The sequence below is a fragment of the Podarcis filfolensis genome, assembly GCF_964270895.1.
Source record: "Podarcis filfolensis genome assembly, chromosome: 14".
Classification (NCBI taxonomy): Eukaryota; Metazoa; Chordata; class Lepidosauria; order Squamata; family Lacertidae; genus Podarcis; species Podarcis filfolensis.
The window spans coordinates 39,356,051-39,372,113 of NC_139616.1; the positions used below are offsets into that span (position 1 = coordinate 39,356,051).

The window sequence follows — 16,063 nt, forward strand, 5'->3', positions numbered from 1 at the left end:
TTTCTTTCTCTTGTCTTTATTTGTTTGAATACCTTCCCAAATCCCCATGATCAGGTCAAGATTCTTGTAAACAACTCTACCATCCTTCAAAAATCAATGTTATCTGTGCTTTAAGGAAAACCTACAGCTCTTCCTTTTGCACAGTTCTTTCCTTCTCCTTTTCAGGGTCTTCTTTCTTGGCTTTGGATGAGTCCTGATAAACAATCATATAAAAAAGTAAGTTATGAAACAAAGACTCTTCATAACAAGTTAGCGTTAGAAGAAGCAGCAAACTGGCCAAGCTGGACTTACAACTTGGGGGTGGGCCAGTGGCCTTCTGTGAAGGACATGGGCCCCACTGGATTCAAGAAGTCTTACTTCTGAGTAGACATGCTTAAGATAAAGGTAAAGGGACCCCTGACCATTAGCAGCGCTTGTCTCGCTTTATTGGCCGAGGGAGCCAGCGTACAGCTTCCGGGTCATGTGGCCAGCATGACTAAGCCGCTTCTGGCGAACCAGAGCAGCGCACAGAAATGCTGTTTACCTTCCCGCCGGAGCGGTACCTATTTATCTACTTGCGCTTTGACGTGCTTTCAAACTGCTAGGTTGGCAGGAGCAGGGACCGAGCAATGGGAACTCACCCCGTTGCGGGGATTCGAACCACTGACCTTCTGATTGGCAAGTCCTAGGCTCTGTGGTTCAACCCACAGCACCAACATGTTTAGGACTGTGCTATAGCTTCTGAGCCACACATTAGCCCAAGAAGTGTGGATCAGGTAATTTTGCATTGTGAATCCACAAAGACAGGATTCCTCAGGCATGGGTACATGAATCCATTGTGTGCAAGACAATCCTAAAACCACCTTTAAACATAAATGTATACCTTACCTTCTTTCTTGCTTTAATTTGTTCTTCTAAGAATTTAGCAAAAGCATTGAGATTGTGCTCGCCTTTATATGGGACAACCTTTGAGGAGGAAAAAACAGGGGGGAGAGGTGAATGGAACAGTGAATTGTCTGTTATTTTGTGAACTCTTAGGGCAACATGCTTGGTACATGCTTGCCCTACAGATATCCTTTAAGACAGATATTGGGTTGCATACTTGGAGTAGACTCATTGAAGTTAATGCACATTACTAACTTTGGTTTATGAATTTTGCTCAAAGTAGGACTTAGCTGGATACAGCCCATTGTTCCAATGCTTACGAAGGTCCCAATCCATATTGGCATTCTGCTGGCTTTTGAAGACATTTGCCTTGAAATCTCAACCTGAACCTTCTGTTTTAATTAATGGGATTGTTTTTTATTTCATATTTTAATGTTGAATGTTTCTACAGTGGTACCTCGGGTTACATACGCTTCAGGTTACAGACTCTGCTAACCCAGAAATAGTACCTTGGGTTAAGAACTTTGCTTCAGGATGAGAACAGAAATTGTGCTCCAGCGGCACAGCGGCAGCAGGAGGCCCCATTAGCTAAAGTGGTGCTTCAGGTTAAGAACAGTTTCAGGTTAAGAACGGACCATCAGAACGAATTAAGTACTTAACCTGAGGTACCACAATGTTTTAATATTTGTGGACCTGGTTTTATATATATATATATTGCAAACTGTTGAGAAGCCAATTTGGCAAAAAGCAGTACATAAATTAAAATAGCAGAAAGTGCCTGGCATTGCTTGGGAATTCCAAGAAACTGAAAATGTCAGTGAACAGTTGAAATCGGGGGTTAAAGTCAGCGCAGTTTTGAAAAGTTCAGTCTGCCATCTTGATTCAAAATGGCATCCAAGTGAATCTGAACTTAGACAAAAACCTGCTCTTTGATCTGAAGAACTACCATGAAGAAAACTGCTTACAATATCTTAAGAGGTGTCCAAATGCCTAGAGAACAAAGAGACAAACAACTTTCCAAAATATATGGTAGATTATGGTTGTTGTTGTTGTTATTCAGTTTTAAGTTACAGGCTAAGTTTTGGTTAAACATTATGATAATTTTTTTGATGGCAGGAGCAGTTCAATAATGAAACCAATTATTGATTGGGGAGGAGAGGGGCTCTGCTACACTAGTAATATTCAAACAGACTGGACATCAATTTGATGGGGATGCTCTCACTCTGGACTAGAGATGGGAAGGCCTGGGAAAAACCTGGGGAAATTGGGGTGGACCAGGGTTTCCCCCCATTTCCCCCCCAAGCCCCTTTTTCTGGAAAAAATGTAAAAAAAAAAGTTTGATATAGTTTGAATATTCCACACACTATCCCCCCCCCCCCAATTTTTCCTGGAAAAAAATGGCTTTGGGGAAAAAACTGGAAAAACCTGTAGACCTTTTATGGAGCTTAAATATTGAGGTGGACCTTAACTTTATTTGCTGTTGGTGCTAAGGGGCAAATCTGATTATTTTTTATGTTGATGGTTTCTTGCTTTTTTCCTTGCTTTTGAGGGAAAGGGGGTGGTTACCTGTTTTATTGCAAGCATAATATTTTTATCTACACTGTGTTTCACACAATTTGTAAAACTACTCCACACTTAATTTTGTTTTCAAATTTTCCAAAATTTCCTTTTTTTCCGGTGGGAAACGTTTTTTCCTCATGGCTTCAAAATTTCCGGAAATTTTACATCTCTACTCTGGACTGCCAGCATCAAGCAGGAAATTGGACCCAGTGGCATACAAGTCCTGCCCCCACCCTCCAAATCTGTGATTTGATTATTTTATTCCAGTGCATGGCCAATTGAGAGAACTAATGGCAACACATCCCAGCTGCCAACCTTCTCAATTAGTATTCCTAGAGGGTGAAAACACATCAGGCCAGGAGCAAGGCAAAAAAAGAAAAGGAAATGCATTTATATTCCAAAAAGAACCAAATGCCCCAGGCTTCTGTAAACAGACACATTTTTACGCCACCTAAATGCTCAGGGCTCCCTCTTTGGTTCATTAGAATCTGGGCATGCACACACAGCATTACCTTCCTAAGAGATTAAATGAGGACAAATGTCTTTGGATGTAATTTATATGTGGGGAATAGGGGGAGAGAGGAGGGGGAAAAATGAAAACCAGAGTAATGTCTTAATTATAAAAGAGTGCCATTGAATTGAATTACTTGGCTCCAGAGGTGATGTTCTCACTTCAGTTAGATTATCCATCCAAATGGTGGAGCAAACCCATTTGTTTGATGTATTTTTTATTATTTGTGACCTCCTTTGTTGTAAAACTAATTCCATGGTTGTTGTTGTTTTTTTTGAAAAGCACAAGAGAATGGTGGGTCTGAAACGTAATCAGGAAGAAGGTGCCAGAAGTTTCTGTTGCACCCAGAAACGTTTCAAGCATTGCTTGAGATATTAAGTGCCCATTCAGATGTGGGGGAATGCTGAATTCATTTCCTGAATATAATGCTAGTGCTTCTGTCCTGTTTTCTAACGTTTTTCACATTGCAATCCCTGCTGCATTATTCAACCGTAGCTTTTTGACCCATCTGCCAGCTAAATTTCATTCACACCAGTGGGCGTGCTCTGACTAGGGCTATCAAACAGTGAAAATCCAGACAGAGGAGTTGTTGAGCTTTGACATGGGTTGACATGGATTTTCCTGGACAACAGTATTCCAGATATTTCCAGGAAATTCCAGACGTATGGCAACCCTAGCTCTGACACACCCACAAATATAATTGGAAAGTGTTGCTACTCCCCTATCTTTCTGCAGATGTGTGTGTCGGTTTCTCCATGATTCATGCATGGTAACAGCAAGAAATGTAGTTTTCCTTTGCTTTTGAGTCCACAGAACACCCTTGCTTGCTGCTAGAATTGCACCCCCCCCTATTTCATCACAAGACATCCATTACCCATAAGTACCCAATGAGGGTGGAAAACATCTCACCTCCGTTTCAGATCCTGCAGGAAAGTACCTGAAGAAGGGGTACCGTTCCAGGTTGATTAACAGAATGTCATTTGCCGTGAAGTCTATTTTGGCAATGACAACATTTTTCCGGCTTTCATACAACTTGCCAAATTCGTCCCATACAGGTAGCAGTTTTTGACAGTCGCGAGACCAGGGTGCATCTGGGATCGAAAACCAAGAATATGCCATTTTAAAATAAATAAATAAATAAATAGTGGTGGTCCTGGAACTTATAGCACCTTCTAATGGTGCAGTCAGCTAGTGAGTGCTGACAGAACTGTAGCCAAAGCTAGACTAAAGGTAAAGGGACCCCTGACCATTAGGTCCAGTCGTGGCCGACTCTGGGGTTGCGGCGCTCATCTTGCTTTATTGGCCGAGTGAGCTGGTGTACAGCTTTCGGCTCATGTGGTCAGCATGACTAAGCTGATTCTGGTGAAACCAGAGCAGCTCACGGAAACGCCGTTTACCTTCCTGCCAGAGCGGTACCTATTTATCTACTTGCACTTTGACGTGCTTTCAAACTGCTAGGTTGGCAGAAGCAGGGACCGAACAATGGGAGCTCACCCCGTCGTGGGGATTCGAACCGCCGACCTTCTGATCAGCAAGTCCTAGGCTCTGGGGTTTAACTCACAGCGCCACCCGCGAAGTTAGACTACTGAGAAACAAAAGAGAGGTCTTGGGATGCACTGTGAAAGGGGAATCCTGTGAACTGTAGTTTGCTAAAGGTGCTGGGATTGTAGCTCTGTGAGGTCAGCAGCCTAAACAAACTACAATTCCCAGGATCCTCCATGACTGTTAAAGTGGTCCAAGTGTGCATGAAATGTGTGCCATGGGAGTGAAAACTGTTTCCGCTGCAGGCAAGTTTAAACTAGCAGCATTTGCTTGAACATACACAAGCTGACTCCATATCAGCTCAGTGTGCCACTCTGCAGCTGTCTTCAATCAAATCAAGTAATTCTTTCCCTGTGAGAGCTCATCCACCAGAGTCTCCTCTTCAGAAGCGCAAGTGATACTCACAGAACAGGACAAACACGTGGTTCTTCTTATTAAAGACAACCCGGTCAAAGTTGCTCCCAACCAGCACTTTCACCGGCTTCTTATCCCAGCCTTCTTGGATTTCCTCGCTGGATTTATGTGGCTAATAAGGGGGAAAGAGATAAGGACGGATGTCAACAGGGGCTCATCTTTGAAGCTGTGCTGGGTGCTTAAGTGGCTCTCTTTGCTAAAAGTCCTTGGTGAGGCTTATCTGGCTAGCCACATGTTCCCTTTCACTTTAATTACCAGCTGTCTGCTTTGTCCCATAGCAGGAGAGCAGAACTACTCACTACAGTAGAGCAATTTGTCAAAATCCCAGGGACATAGGATGATACTTTATACTGAGTCAAGCCATGGGTCCATCTATAGCATAGGTAGGCAAACTAAGGCCCGGGGACCGGATCTGGCCCAATAGCCTTCTAAATCCAGCCTGCGGATGGTCTGGGAATCAGCGTGTTTTTACATGAGTGGAATGTGTGCTTTTATTTAAAATGCATCTCTGGGTTATTTGTGGGGCATAGGAATTTGTTCATTTTTTCCCTTCTGAATATAGTCTGGCCCCCCACAAGGTCTGAGGGACAGTGGACTGGCCCCCTGCTGAAAAAGTTTGCTGACCCCTGATCTATAGTATTTCAGGCAGAGGACATTCTCAGACTTACTGGGAGATGCTGAGGACTCGCCCTGAGACCATCTGTACAGTGGTACCTCAGGTTACATACGCTTCAGGTTACATACCCTTCAGGTTACAGACTCCGCTAACCCAGAAATAGTGCTTCAGGTTAAGAACTTTGCTTCAGGATGAGAACAGATATCGCACGGTAGCGGTGCAGCGGCAGCGGGAGGCCCCATTTGCTAAAGTGGTGCTTCAGGTTAAGAACAGTTTCAGGTTAAGAATGGACCTCCGGAACGAATTAAGTACTTAACTAGAGGTACCACTGTATACAGAATAGATGCTCTATCACTCCATGGCCCTTGATGAAATTCTGAGTTGACCTTCGCTCCATCCAGTTCAGTATTGTCTACCCTGACTAGCAGCAGCTCACCAGGGTTTCAGGCAGAGTCCATGCTCTACCTGGAGATGGTAGGGATTGAATCTGGGTATTGAACCTCTGCATACAAGACTAATGCTCAGCTACTGAGCTATGTCCCTTCCCTGTTGTAAGGCACCTTCCCAAACCATGTACGGAATAGGGAGTGGATTTCCTTCTACTCTGTTCCCTCAGCATCTTCTGATTCAATATGTCTGGCATTCCATTCATCTTAAACCAAAATGCACTATACAATGCAGTCACAGCAAAGAACAAAGCATCAAAACCATGGCGTCAATTTACATGGTTTTAAAACATTGGTTTTAAAACAAAGAAGACACATCACCTTGCCAACAAAGGTCCATATAGTAAAAGCTATGATTTTCCCAGTAGTGATGTATGGAAGTGAAAGCTGAACCATAAAGAAGGCTGATCGCCGAAGAATTGATGCTTTTGAATTATGGTGCTGGAGGAGACTCTTGAGAGTCCCATGGACTGCAAGAAGATCAAACCTATCCATTATTAAGGAAACCAGCCGTGAGTGCTCACTGGAAGGACAGATCGTGAAGCTGAGGCTCCAATATTTTGGCCACCTCATGAGAAGAGAAGACTCCCTGGAAAAGACCCTGATGTTGGGAAAGATGGAGGGCACAAGGAGAAGGGGATGACAGAGGACGAGATGGTTGGATAGTGTTCTCAAAGCTACCAGCATGAGTTTGACCAAACTGCGGGAGGCAGTGGAAGACAGAAGTGCCTGGCGTGCTCTGGTCCATGGGGTCACGAACAGTCGGACATGACTAAGTGACTAAACAACAACAACAACAACAAAACATTGGCAGGCCATACAGGTTCTCCATAGAAAGGTTTGTGAAGATGGTGGAAGAACTTTACTTTCTTTTCCCCTTACATATGAAAAAAAGGGAAACCAGGTTTCATCAAAGGTGTTTTCTTTTATAACCCCATCTGCAATTCTTCTGAGCCCAGTTAGTCATTCCGAACCAGCAATATCCCAAATATTATTGAACCATATCTCAAGAGGTAGCTCCACCTGGCATTCCACTCATCTCGAACTCTGGCTGAGGATTTATATAGTTCCTTATCAAGATTTATATACCACTTCATCAAAATATATAGGCAGTTCACATAACGCGGCATGCAATATTGATTAAAAAGAGCAAAAGCAAGACAGACTTTAAAAACAGCAGACATAATAAAATGATCAAGACAGAGATAAACTCAGCAGATATTAAAGACAAATGTACATATTAAAAGTACATGTCTGGGAAAGGCTTGTTGCCTGGCAAGGTCCCGACTCCCCCCCCCCCCGGTTGAATAAAGACACTTGACGGCAGTATTTTAGGTTAATGGGCTAAAAAAGGCCACAACTTTATTGGTTACATAATGTGAGCAGTATTGGCTTAGGCACTGGACCTAACTGACTGTATCTGACTCCTGCCCATCTGCAGGGAGTCCAGAAAGGGTTAACCACCAGTAAGAGGGAGTCCTGCTGATGCACATCAACTAGGAGCTCCCCCGGGGTCACCGATAGGGGTCATGCCTTAGGCCCTAACCTCTCCAGGCTTCGGACAGGGTGACCCCCCCGGAATCCTTTAATGGAATACCCTTCAATGTGTGGGGGAGGTGATGGCGCTACCTCCCCTCCCCTCTTCTTCAGCAATATTCCAATGCCTAACCACCAAACCTTACAAAGTTGTGATGATTTGCTATGAGGTAGGCGAAAACCAAGTGGCTGGTGCCAATTTGCCAAGTGGAAAAAGTCCTACCAGGCCCTTCAACAGCAACCAACCAGAGTCCACAGCAAGGTCAAAAGAGATGAAAAATCCTAAAGGGCGGGAGGGTGGGAAAACTGGAGCAGCTGGAAGCGTGAAAAGGGGAGAGCTCCCTACTGCGTCCTGCTTAAATCAAGCAGGCCACACCCCCAGACCAATTGGATTGGTTGTCTGGGCAGTGACGCAGCTGGGAATATCCCCAATCGCGCAGGGCTGACCACACCCCTGCGCATGTGAAGGGGTCGTGAGTGCCCGCAACCCCACCTCATTCAAAGCTGAATTGGCTTTGAAACCTACCAACCAACAACAGCATTTTTTAAAAAGAAGTAAGGCAACTCTGAAGGAAACAGCAAAGAAAAATTATGAGATATAGCTAAAAGACAGCAGGGTTTAGTGCAATGGTGGGGAACTGTTTTGGCTCCACAAACCAAACCCTTATCAGGATCAGCCTCGTGGGCCAAATTTGACATGGCACTATTATTGCTGGTGGGTGAATGCCTGGGAACCACAGCACGAAGGGCATTGCTAGCCCTACGCTCAGTGCTGTAGGGAACCCTGATCATAGGGCTGGCAAAGCATTTTCTCCCCAGGTGGGTGATAGAGAAAAAAGCCTGCATTTTACAGGCTCCCTTTGGCTGCCAGCCAAAGAACCCACCGATCATCAACTGCCATCAACATTACAATTTCTAGAGTGGTTTAACTTTAACTATACATGCACATTAATAAAGCACCGCAAAAAAAAGCAATTGATTCACTTGTGAGGCTCAATAGGAGCCAGACCAATGAAACCGATAAATTGTTTGCCATGGTATACCAAATGAAAAGCGTGACCCTGTTTGCTTCCATCCCAAAAGCTCACCTTTGCTTTTCCTTCTAAGTAGTTCTGGCAGAAGCGTCGTAGATTCTCCGGGGTCACTTCATCTGCAGGCATCTTGTACTTGACATTACTTGTCAAGTTCAGGATTTGAACGGAAGGGACTTCTACCTCTGTTACCCGGAAGTACTCAATCACACGGCCATTTCTGGTTTCATCAGTATCCACAAAGATGAACATGATCTGAAGAATGAAAGAAGCAAGAAATATTTCTACCCCCTTACATCCCAGAACAGTTTCCCACCTTGGGCCCACAGACATTGTTCTGATTATAACTCCCATCATCCCTGACCATTGGCTATTCTGGCTGGGGACAGTGCGGATTGTAATCCAACAGCATTTAGGGCCTCAAAATGGCTGTCCTAGACGGTGCCTGAAGACTGATCTTTTCTTTTCTTTACTTTACTTTACTTTACTTTACTTTACTTTACTTTATTGTGAACTGCTCTGTGATCCTCAAGTGAAAAGCAGTATAGAAATTCAAATAACAATAACAACAATTTATTTATTTATTTCGTTTAAAAAATATACTATTTGATTGTAGAAAAAACTTCAACATGCATGTTTAAAATGATATCTTTATGGATGCTTTTTGTTGTATATTTCCTTGATATATTTGTTTGAAAGTGCAAGTTATAAATGTGTAAATAAATGAGTAAAATATCTACCACAGGGAACCAAGCAGAGGGCCTTCTCAGTAGTGGCACCCGCCCTGTGGAACACCCTCCAGTCAGATGTCAAACCTATAAACAACTATATGACTGGGGCTATTTCTCATATTGCACGGCTGCTCGCCCGCAGTCCGTCACTTACTGACTGCTTTTGGAACTGCATTTGAACCTAGGCTTGCGAGACGATCCCAGGAAAGCAAACATCTACAATGTCCTCAGCACTCTGACATCCAATATTTGCAATCCAGGAGAACTCCAGAAAATTACATGATACCAACCTTCCCTCTGAATTCCGAGGCAGCAGATGTATAATTGTCATAAGCTGAGCCAAACATGTCAGCGCTCTTGGCCATGAAGAGAACAATGTGATTTTCAACGGGCACGTCAAAAATCTTCACAGATGTCTGGAAAACAAAACATCAGAGCTCACAGAAACCTGGCAATGAAGGTCACAATCCAGAAAGAGACTGAGGGTTGTAGTCAGCTAAGCCCTACTTAGAGTAGACCTGATGAAATGAATGAACCTGAATTCTTTACTGCCCCATTCAGAGGCGGCAAGTCTGTGGGACCATTTCAAAGTTTCTTGTTGGAGATATTCTAGTGCAGTGGTACCTCAGGTTACATATGCTTCAGGTTACATATGCTTCAGGTTACAGACTCCGCTAACCCAGAAATAGTACCTCAGATTAAGAACTTTGCTTCAGGAGGAGAACAGAAAACGTGCTCTGGCGGCGTGGTGGCAGCAGGAGGCCCCGTTAGCTAAAGTGGTGCTTCAGGTTAAGAACAGCTTCAGGTTAAGAACGGACCTCTGGAACAAATTAAGTACTTAACCAGAGGTACCACTGTAATTGGGAGCTGGAGCATTTACTAGGAGAGGGAGATAGAAGCAGCTCACATCCCTGCTGTAGAGAATACAGTGGTACCTCAGGTTACATACGCTTCAGGTTACATACGCTTCAGGTTACAGACTCTGCTAACCCAGAAATAGTACCTTGGGTTAAGAACTTTGCTTCAGGATGAGAACAGAAATCGCAGCAGCAGCAGGAGGCCCCATTACGTAAGTGGTGCTTCAGGTTAAGAACAGTTTCAGGTTAAGAACGGACCTTCGGAACGAATTAAGTTCTTAACCCGAGGTACCACTGTATTGAGCTGAGCAGAGAAGTCTGGGCTATTAGGGCAAATGGTGCACAGACCCACTCATCTCAGTGTACCCTCAGTCATAGAGAATGGCCCCGGATCATCCAGGGAGCCTAATGATCGAGTAGAGACCCAAACTCAGGTCTCCCCAATCCTAATCTGAGACTCCAACCACTCAGGCAGCTCCAAACTCACCTCAAGATTATACTCTATGACTAAATCCATGGTGAATGTTTTTATTAATCCAGTAAGGTCCACTTTGTTCAGTTTGCCTTCTTCGGATGCTTCATTATGAACGGGCTTTCCCTGGAGCACAAGAAATATTCGATTTAACAATAAAGCGGGCCACATTCCCTGTTAACATTCACACGGGGAGGGCGAATCATTGGATTCAGTTGCTGCCTTGTGCCTTTCGAGAAATGATGTTTGAAAAATGGCTGCCCTCCTGTGGCGCAATGAGTCAGTGTGTCTGGCTGCTAACCAGAAGGTTGGTGGTTCGAGCCCACCCAGGGACGGCTGGGGCTAGGATTCCTGCATTTCAGGGTTGGACTAGATGACCCTTGGGATCCCTTCCAACTCTACAATTCTTTGATAACCATCTGCTTTGTGTGCAGAAGGTCCCAGTTTTAATCCTCGGCCTCTCCAGCTGGGGCTTGGAATGTCCCATGTCTGAAGCCCTAGGGTGTCCTGGACCACAACTTCCATCAAACACAGTCATCTCATTTTTTTAAAGAGCCACAACATTTTTCCATCGGTCAAAGCATAATGGCTGTGTTTAATCACGTGACAGATAGCAGAGGCCGTTTCCACTAATGTGAAAACATTGCACTTCTCTCATTTTATCCAGCTATTTCGTTGAAGCATTTCACTCCAGCACAGGAAAAGGCTCTGTGAGGAGATCACAAAATATCACCTCAAGCTTCAAATATAAAAGACATAGCACAAAAGGAAAGGAAATTGGGAGTTAGAAGGAAAACAACAAGTCCAGACACCAAGACCATAATGGAGTTCTTGTAACAAGCAGCTGGAAGGAATAATAATAATAATAATAATAATAATAATAGTTTGGATTTGATATCCCGCTTTATCACTACCCGAAGGAGTCTCAAAGCGGCTAACAATCTCCTTTTTCCTTCCTCCCCCACAACAAACACTCTGTGAGGTGAGTGGGGCTGAGAGACTTCAGAGAAGTGTGACTAGCCCAAGGTCACCCAGCAGCTGCATGTGGAGGAGCAGGGAATCGAACCCGGTTCACCAGATTACGAGTCCACTGCTCTTAACCACTACACCACATTGTTCACGGAGAGGAGAGCCAAAAGCTGCTGGCCTGTCCCTGTTCCCTTACAGCTTTTTTATACATATAATGTATTTCTACACTGTTTCCACTACATAGGGATTCCACCGGAGAATGAGTTTAACATTAGTATATAAGATACATGTGTTAATAATACCTTTTGGAACACAACCACCATGTCTTCTCTGATGCCAAAGTCAACAAAAACCTCTTCGCTGGCTGTTACTCCAAACGGAAGTTCAGGGACATCTCTTGCAGAATCATAGAAAACCTCCACAGCTCCACTTTGAAGGCTCTGTATATGGGGGGGGGGGAGAGAGAGAAACATAAGAGAAGCCCTGCTGGGTCAGTCCAGTGGCCTGTCTAGTACAGCATCCTGTTCTCACATTGGCCAACCAGATGTATGTAGGAAACCCACAAGAGCCCTCTCTCCTCCTACAGCTTCCAGCAACTGGTACTCAGAAACATTTCTGCCTCTGACCATGGAGGCAGAGTATCGCCATCATGGTTCATAGCCACTGATAGCCCTATCTTTCATGAATTTGTCTAAGCTTCCTTTAAAGTCATCTAAGAGTTGCACATCAACAACAGGACGCAACGGGAAACTTAGGGCTGAATTTGCACACAGTCAGCTGCAGTTTAGGCCCTCAGATGTTATTTTGTTATTTTGCTAAATTTCATGGTACTCCAGGTGAGGTCTGACCAAGGTACTGTTACTTCCCTTGGTCTGAACACTACACCTCTGTCAATGCAGCCTAGAATTGCATTAGCTTTTTTTGCTGTTGCATCACATTAATTTACCTTAAAAAAGCCAATCACCACCAAATCATCGGAGCCTATGAAGGTTTTGGCCTGGTCTGTGCTATTAAGAAGTACAGTACTGAGTCCTATTTGCCTCCTGACCCATGTAATGAAGGCAGAAGCCTCTCTAACTCCTGTAAAAAAAAGAAAAGAAGAAGAATCAACAGGTTTATCGGCAGGAATGATACAATCACCAGAATCATTAAACAACCAATCCCTCTTTCCCACAGGACACTAATAAATGTAGTTCTGTGAGGCGAATAGTGGATCTCCTTATAATCCTCAGCACCCTTCACAAACTACAATTCCCAGGATTCTTTGGGGCAGCCATGGCTGTTTAAAGTGGCATGTGAGTGCTTTAAATGTGTGATACAGATGGGACCCAATGCCCCACATGTCCCGACTTGCCCTTTCACACATCCAAACAGACCGCTTTAAGAGAGTTTAACTGAGGAGTGGGGAACCTCAGACCAGGAGTCTGAATGCGGCCCTCCAGATCTCTCTATCTGGCCCTCAGGACTGTCCCACCTCTCACAGGTCCTGTTTTGCACCCTTGAGTGTTTTTGCCTGGCTGGAATATGTCACTGAATTCTAATAGTGCCTGTTGGTTGCCTGGATGGAAGACAGGGAGAGAGGGGTGTAGAAACGAGTCTAAATGTAAATATTCACATTCATTGCTCCGCCCACTTTTAATTCTGACTCCTCCCACCACTGGCATGGCATGTGTCCCACAAAAGATTGCCCAGAAGGAAACGTGATCCTTGGGCTGAAATAGGTTCCCCATTCCTGGCTTAACTAATGCACGATTGTGCCTTTCCTGTGTAATTGGATGTGCTGCCAATTAGCTGCCTAATCACCAGCTTTCGCGTCTGTTCAGGTTTGTTCAGGTCAAGCCACTCTCTTTCTTATTATTATTATTTAAAGAAAACCCCGAAAAGAGCACGTCCTGATGTGATTTACATGGCAAATCTGGAAAACACCGTTCAGCCCGCGCCCCAACCCTGCACAAAATATCGACTAGCAATTTAATCCAGAATGATTTCGGGATCATTCCACAGCTTATTGAGCAGGCTGCCTAATTGAATTAGGTGTCAGAAGCAAAACCCATATGTTTTTCTGCGAAACAAAAGGGGAAATAAAAAGGTGCTGAGAAGCAGTGCATGAGCTGTTCAGTGCTGAAGCTGAGCTTTCCCCACTGGCAAGGGATCCAAAGTTTTAACTCCTGAAAATCCATTTGCTTAAGTTGAAAGCGGTTGTGGCGTTTGCTTCCTAGGTGGGTCATTAGGAAAGGGTTAAATGAGTGAGAATGTGATTGGCCAGTGGGAACCCAAGGGGGGAGTAAAAGTTAGAGTGGGAGGTTTTGAAAGTCAGTTGTGGTTTGGGAGTTGAAGAGGGAAGAGGGGAGGATTAGGTGTGGGTTGGCAGAGTTGTATTGTGAGAGAGTGAGAGGAATTGTTAGGTGGAGTCAGATAGATAGTTGGGGATAATCAGTTTGAAGTTGTTAGGAACTAAGATTAAGAAACTGTCAAGAAAAACTAACTGAAACCACAAGCTTGTTCCTGCACTTAAAAATAAACTTGATTATTTGTTTAACAACTGTCTGGACTCCGTGTGTCCCTGTGAGGAACGGGGTGGTGGCAGCAGAAAAAGCAATCGCAGTGGTGGCACAGGGTCAATAGACCGTCAAACGTCCAGGGGCCCTGTGTGATCGCCACAGCGGTTTTTAAAGATTGGACCAAATGAGACCCTGCAACAAAATGTTGCAGTATGGAGATTGCAGCCACTGTGTTTGATTCCCCCCTCTCCTCATTCCAACACTAACAACCTCCGAAGGGCCAGGAATTCTCCATCTCTGGAGTATATAGGCATCTGGTGATGCTGGCAGACGACATGTTCAGAGTGTGCTTTTTGTGAGCAAAGATTTATGTCCCTGCTATGAAAAGTGAGCATTTTCATTCCATTTCATAGACACACACAACCCAACTGTTCCCAATGCAGTGGGCATATTTTGTGGGGGGTGAAGTGTTTTGTGAAACTGTCTCCTTCCCACCCCTTTCCACCCAGCCCTAAATGCCCCTGTCCTTATTCAACACTCTTGCATGTGCTCAAATTTATTACGTTTTGAAATGATTCCGTTGTATGCTTGAGAGCTGGGCACAAGCGCCCCCTTGTGAGCAAACAGGCATATTTGCAGCTGCGTATGGGCTTACCTTTGCAATCAACAGGGTTTTTCCTGTCACCGTCTACAAAAAACTTCAGGGTCGGATATTCCAGGATGCCGAATTCCTTTTTTAAGTCTTTCTGATCGGTCACATCCACTTTGCCAAATCGGATATCCACAGATTCCTTCTTCAACTGTTCTGCAGCTTTGGCAAACTCTGCAGCCAAGCTCTGAGAAGGTCCAGATAACGGGATGTCTGGGGAAAACCAAGACAAAGAAAAGCAGTTGCTTATCCACATTGGCTAGGATGCCCCTTACACAGAAGAACAGAAGAACAACGGCCTGTTCTCACAACAGCCAACCACTTGCCTGTAGGAAACCCATAATCAGCATCACTACCAGGGCCAGATTTAGGTTTGAGGAGGCCCTAAACTACTGAAGGTAATGGGGCCCTTTATATGCCCAGCTGTCCTTTGTCAACAAGAAGTTGTCGCTGTTTTTGTGTGTTGAATATATGCTATTTGGTAATTTATGGACCTAATAGGTATCTAAAGCCATTTGCATATAACAAAATATGTATTTTATCAAAGTAATTGTTGAACTGAAATACAATTAAGAAGCAGTATATTAAAAATGAGGAAACCAGTGACATTTCAGGGAGCAGGCTAGTAGGTGGGTTTCATTACTTACATCATAGGAGCCTACACAACACAAAACACTGTTGCTGTACGTAGGTTTTATTTTGTTTTTTTTATCTTATATTTTGGAAATGTACACCCAGGTTTCTTTTCCTTTAAATTTTTTTGGGGCCCCCAAGACACTGGGGCCTTAAGCTATAGATTGTTTCGATTATACGTAAATCCGGCACTGATCACCACAGAAGAGAATGAGATTTGGAATGGGTTTGTGTACAAGTTGGATATGCTAATGTATATCTAGAGATGCAAATTTAGAAAGAGCTATGCTAATGTGAACAGAATTACAGTACATCTTCATAGTGGGAAGAACTGTGACCAGGTGAAGTGTGTGTTTGCTATTTCTTTATTTCATTTACTTAGCAAGAGTTATATACTGCTTAATCAAATAATAATAATCTCTAAGCAGTTTATATATTATATTGTGAACTGCCTTGAGCTCTACATATGTAGGGCTGTGTACAAATTTCAACGATAATAAATGCATTAATAAACACATTAATAAAACAATGCAAAATATTCATTGAATATAGTAATAAAGCAGGCTTTAAAAGCAGTAGATGTATTAAACGTATCACAGATAACATCAACATGAAAAAAAATGTACACAATAAAATCAGGTGTCTGGGTAGGTTTGCCTTTAAAAAGTTTTTAGTGGCTATCAAAAACAGTGCAATGAAGTCTCTGCCTAATATCAGCAGGCAGGGAGTTC

General features: G+C 43.8%; 1 protein-coding gene across 1 annotated transcript in view; it reads right to left on the reverse strand.

Moving 5' to 3' along the window:
- Window positions 1–16,063, reverse strand: part of PDILT (protein disulfide isomerase like, testis expressed) — a 25,601-nt gene continuing 9,538 nt past the window's right edge. The window contains exons 2-11 of the mRNA XM_083585257.1: window positions 14,706–14,912; window positions 12,496–12,629; window positions 11,852–11,989; window positions 10,596–10,706; window positions 9,542–9,667; window positions 8,578–8,775; window positions 4,883–5,003; window positions 3,845–4,026; window positions 868–945; window positions 1–193 (exon numbers count right to left, since the gene is read on the reverse strand). Coding sequence (XP_083441383.1) covers window positions 122–193; window positions 868–945; window positions 3,845–4,026; window positions 4,883–5,003; window positions 8,578–8,775; window positions 9,542–9,667; window positions 10,596–10,706; window positions 11,852–11,989; window positions 12,496–12,629; window positions 14,706–14,912 — 1,367 coding nt within the window. The 3' untranslated portion in view covers window positions 1–121. The remainder of the gene's footprint in view (window positions 194–867; window positions 946–3,844; window positions 4,027–4,882; window positions 5,004–8,577; window positions 8,776–9,541; window positions 9,668–10,595; window positions 10,707–11,851; window positions 11,990–12,495; window positions 12,630–14,705; window positions 14,913–16,063) is intronic.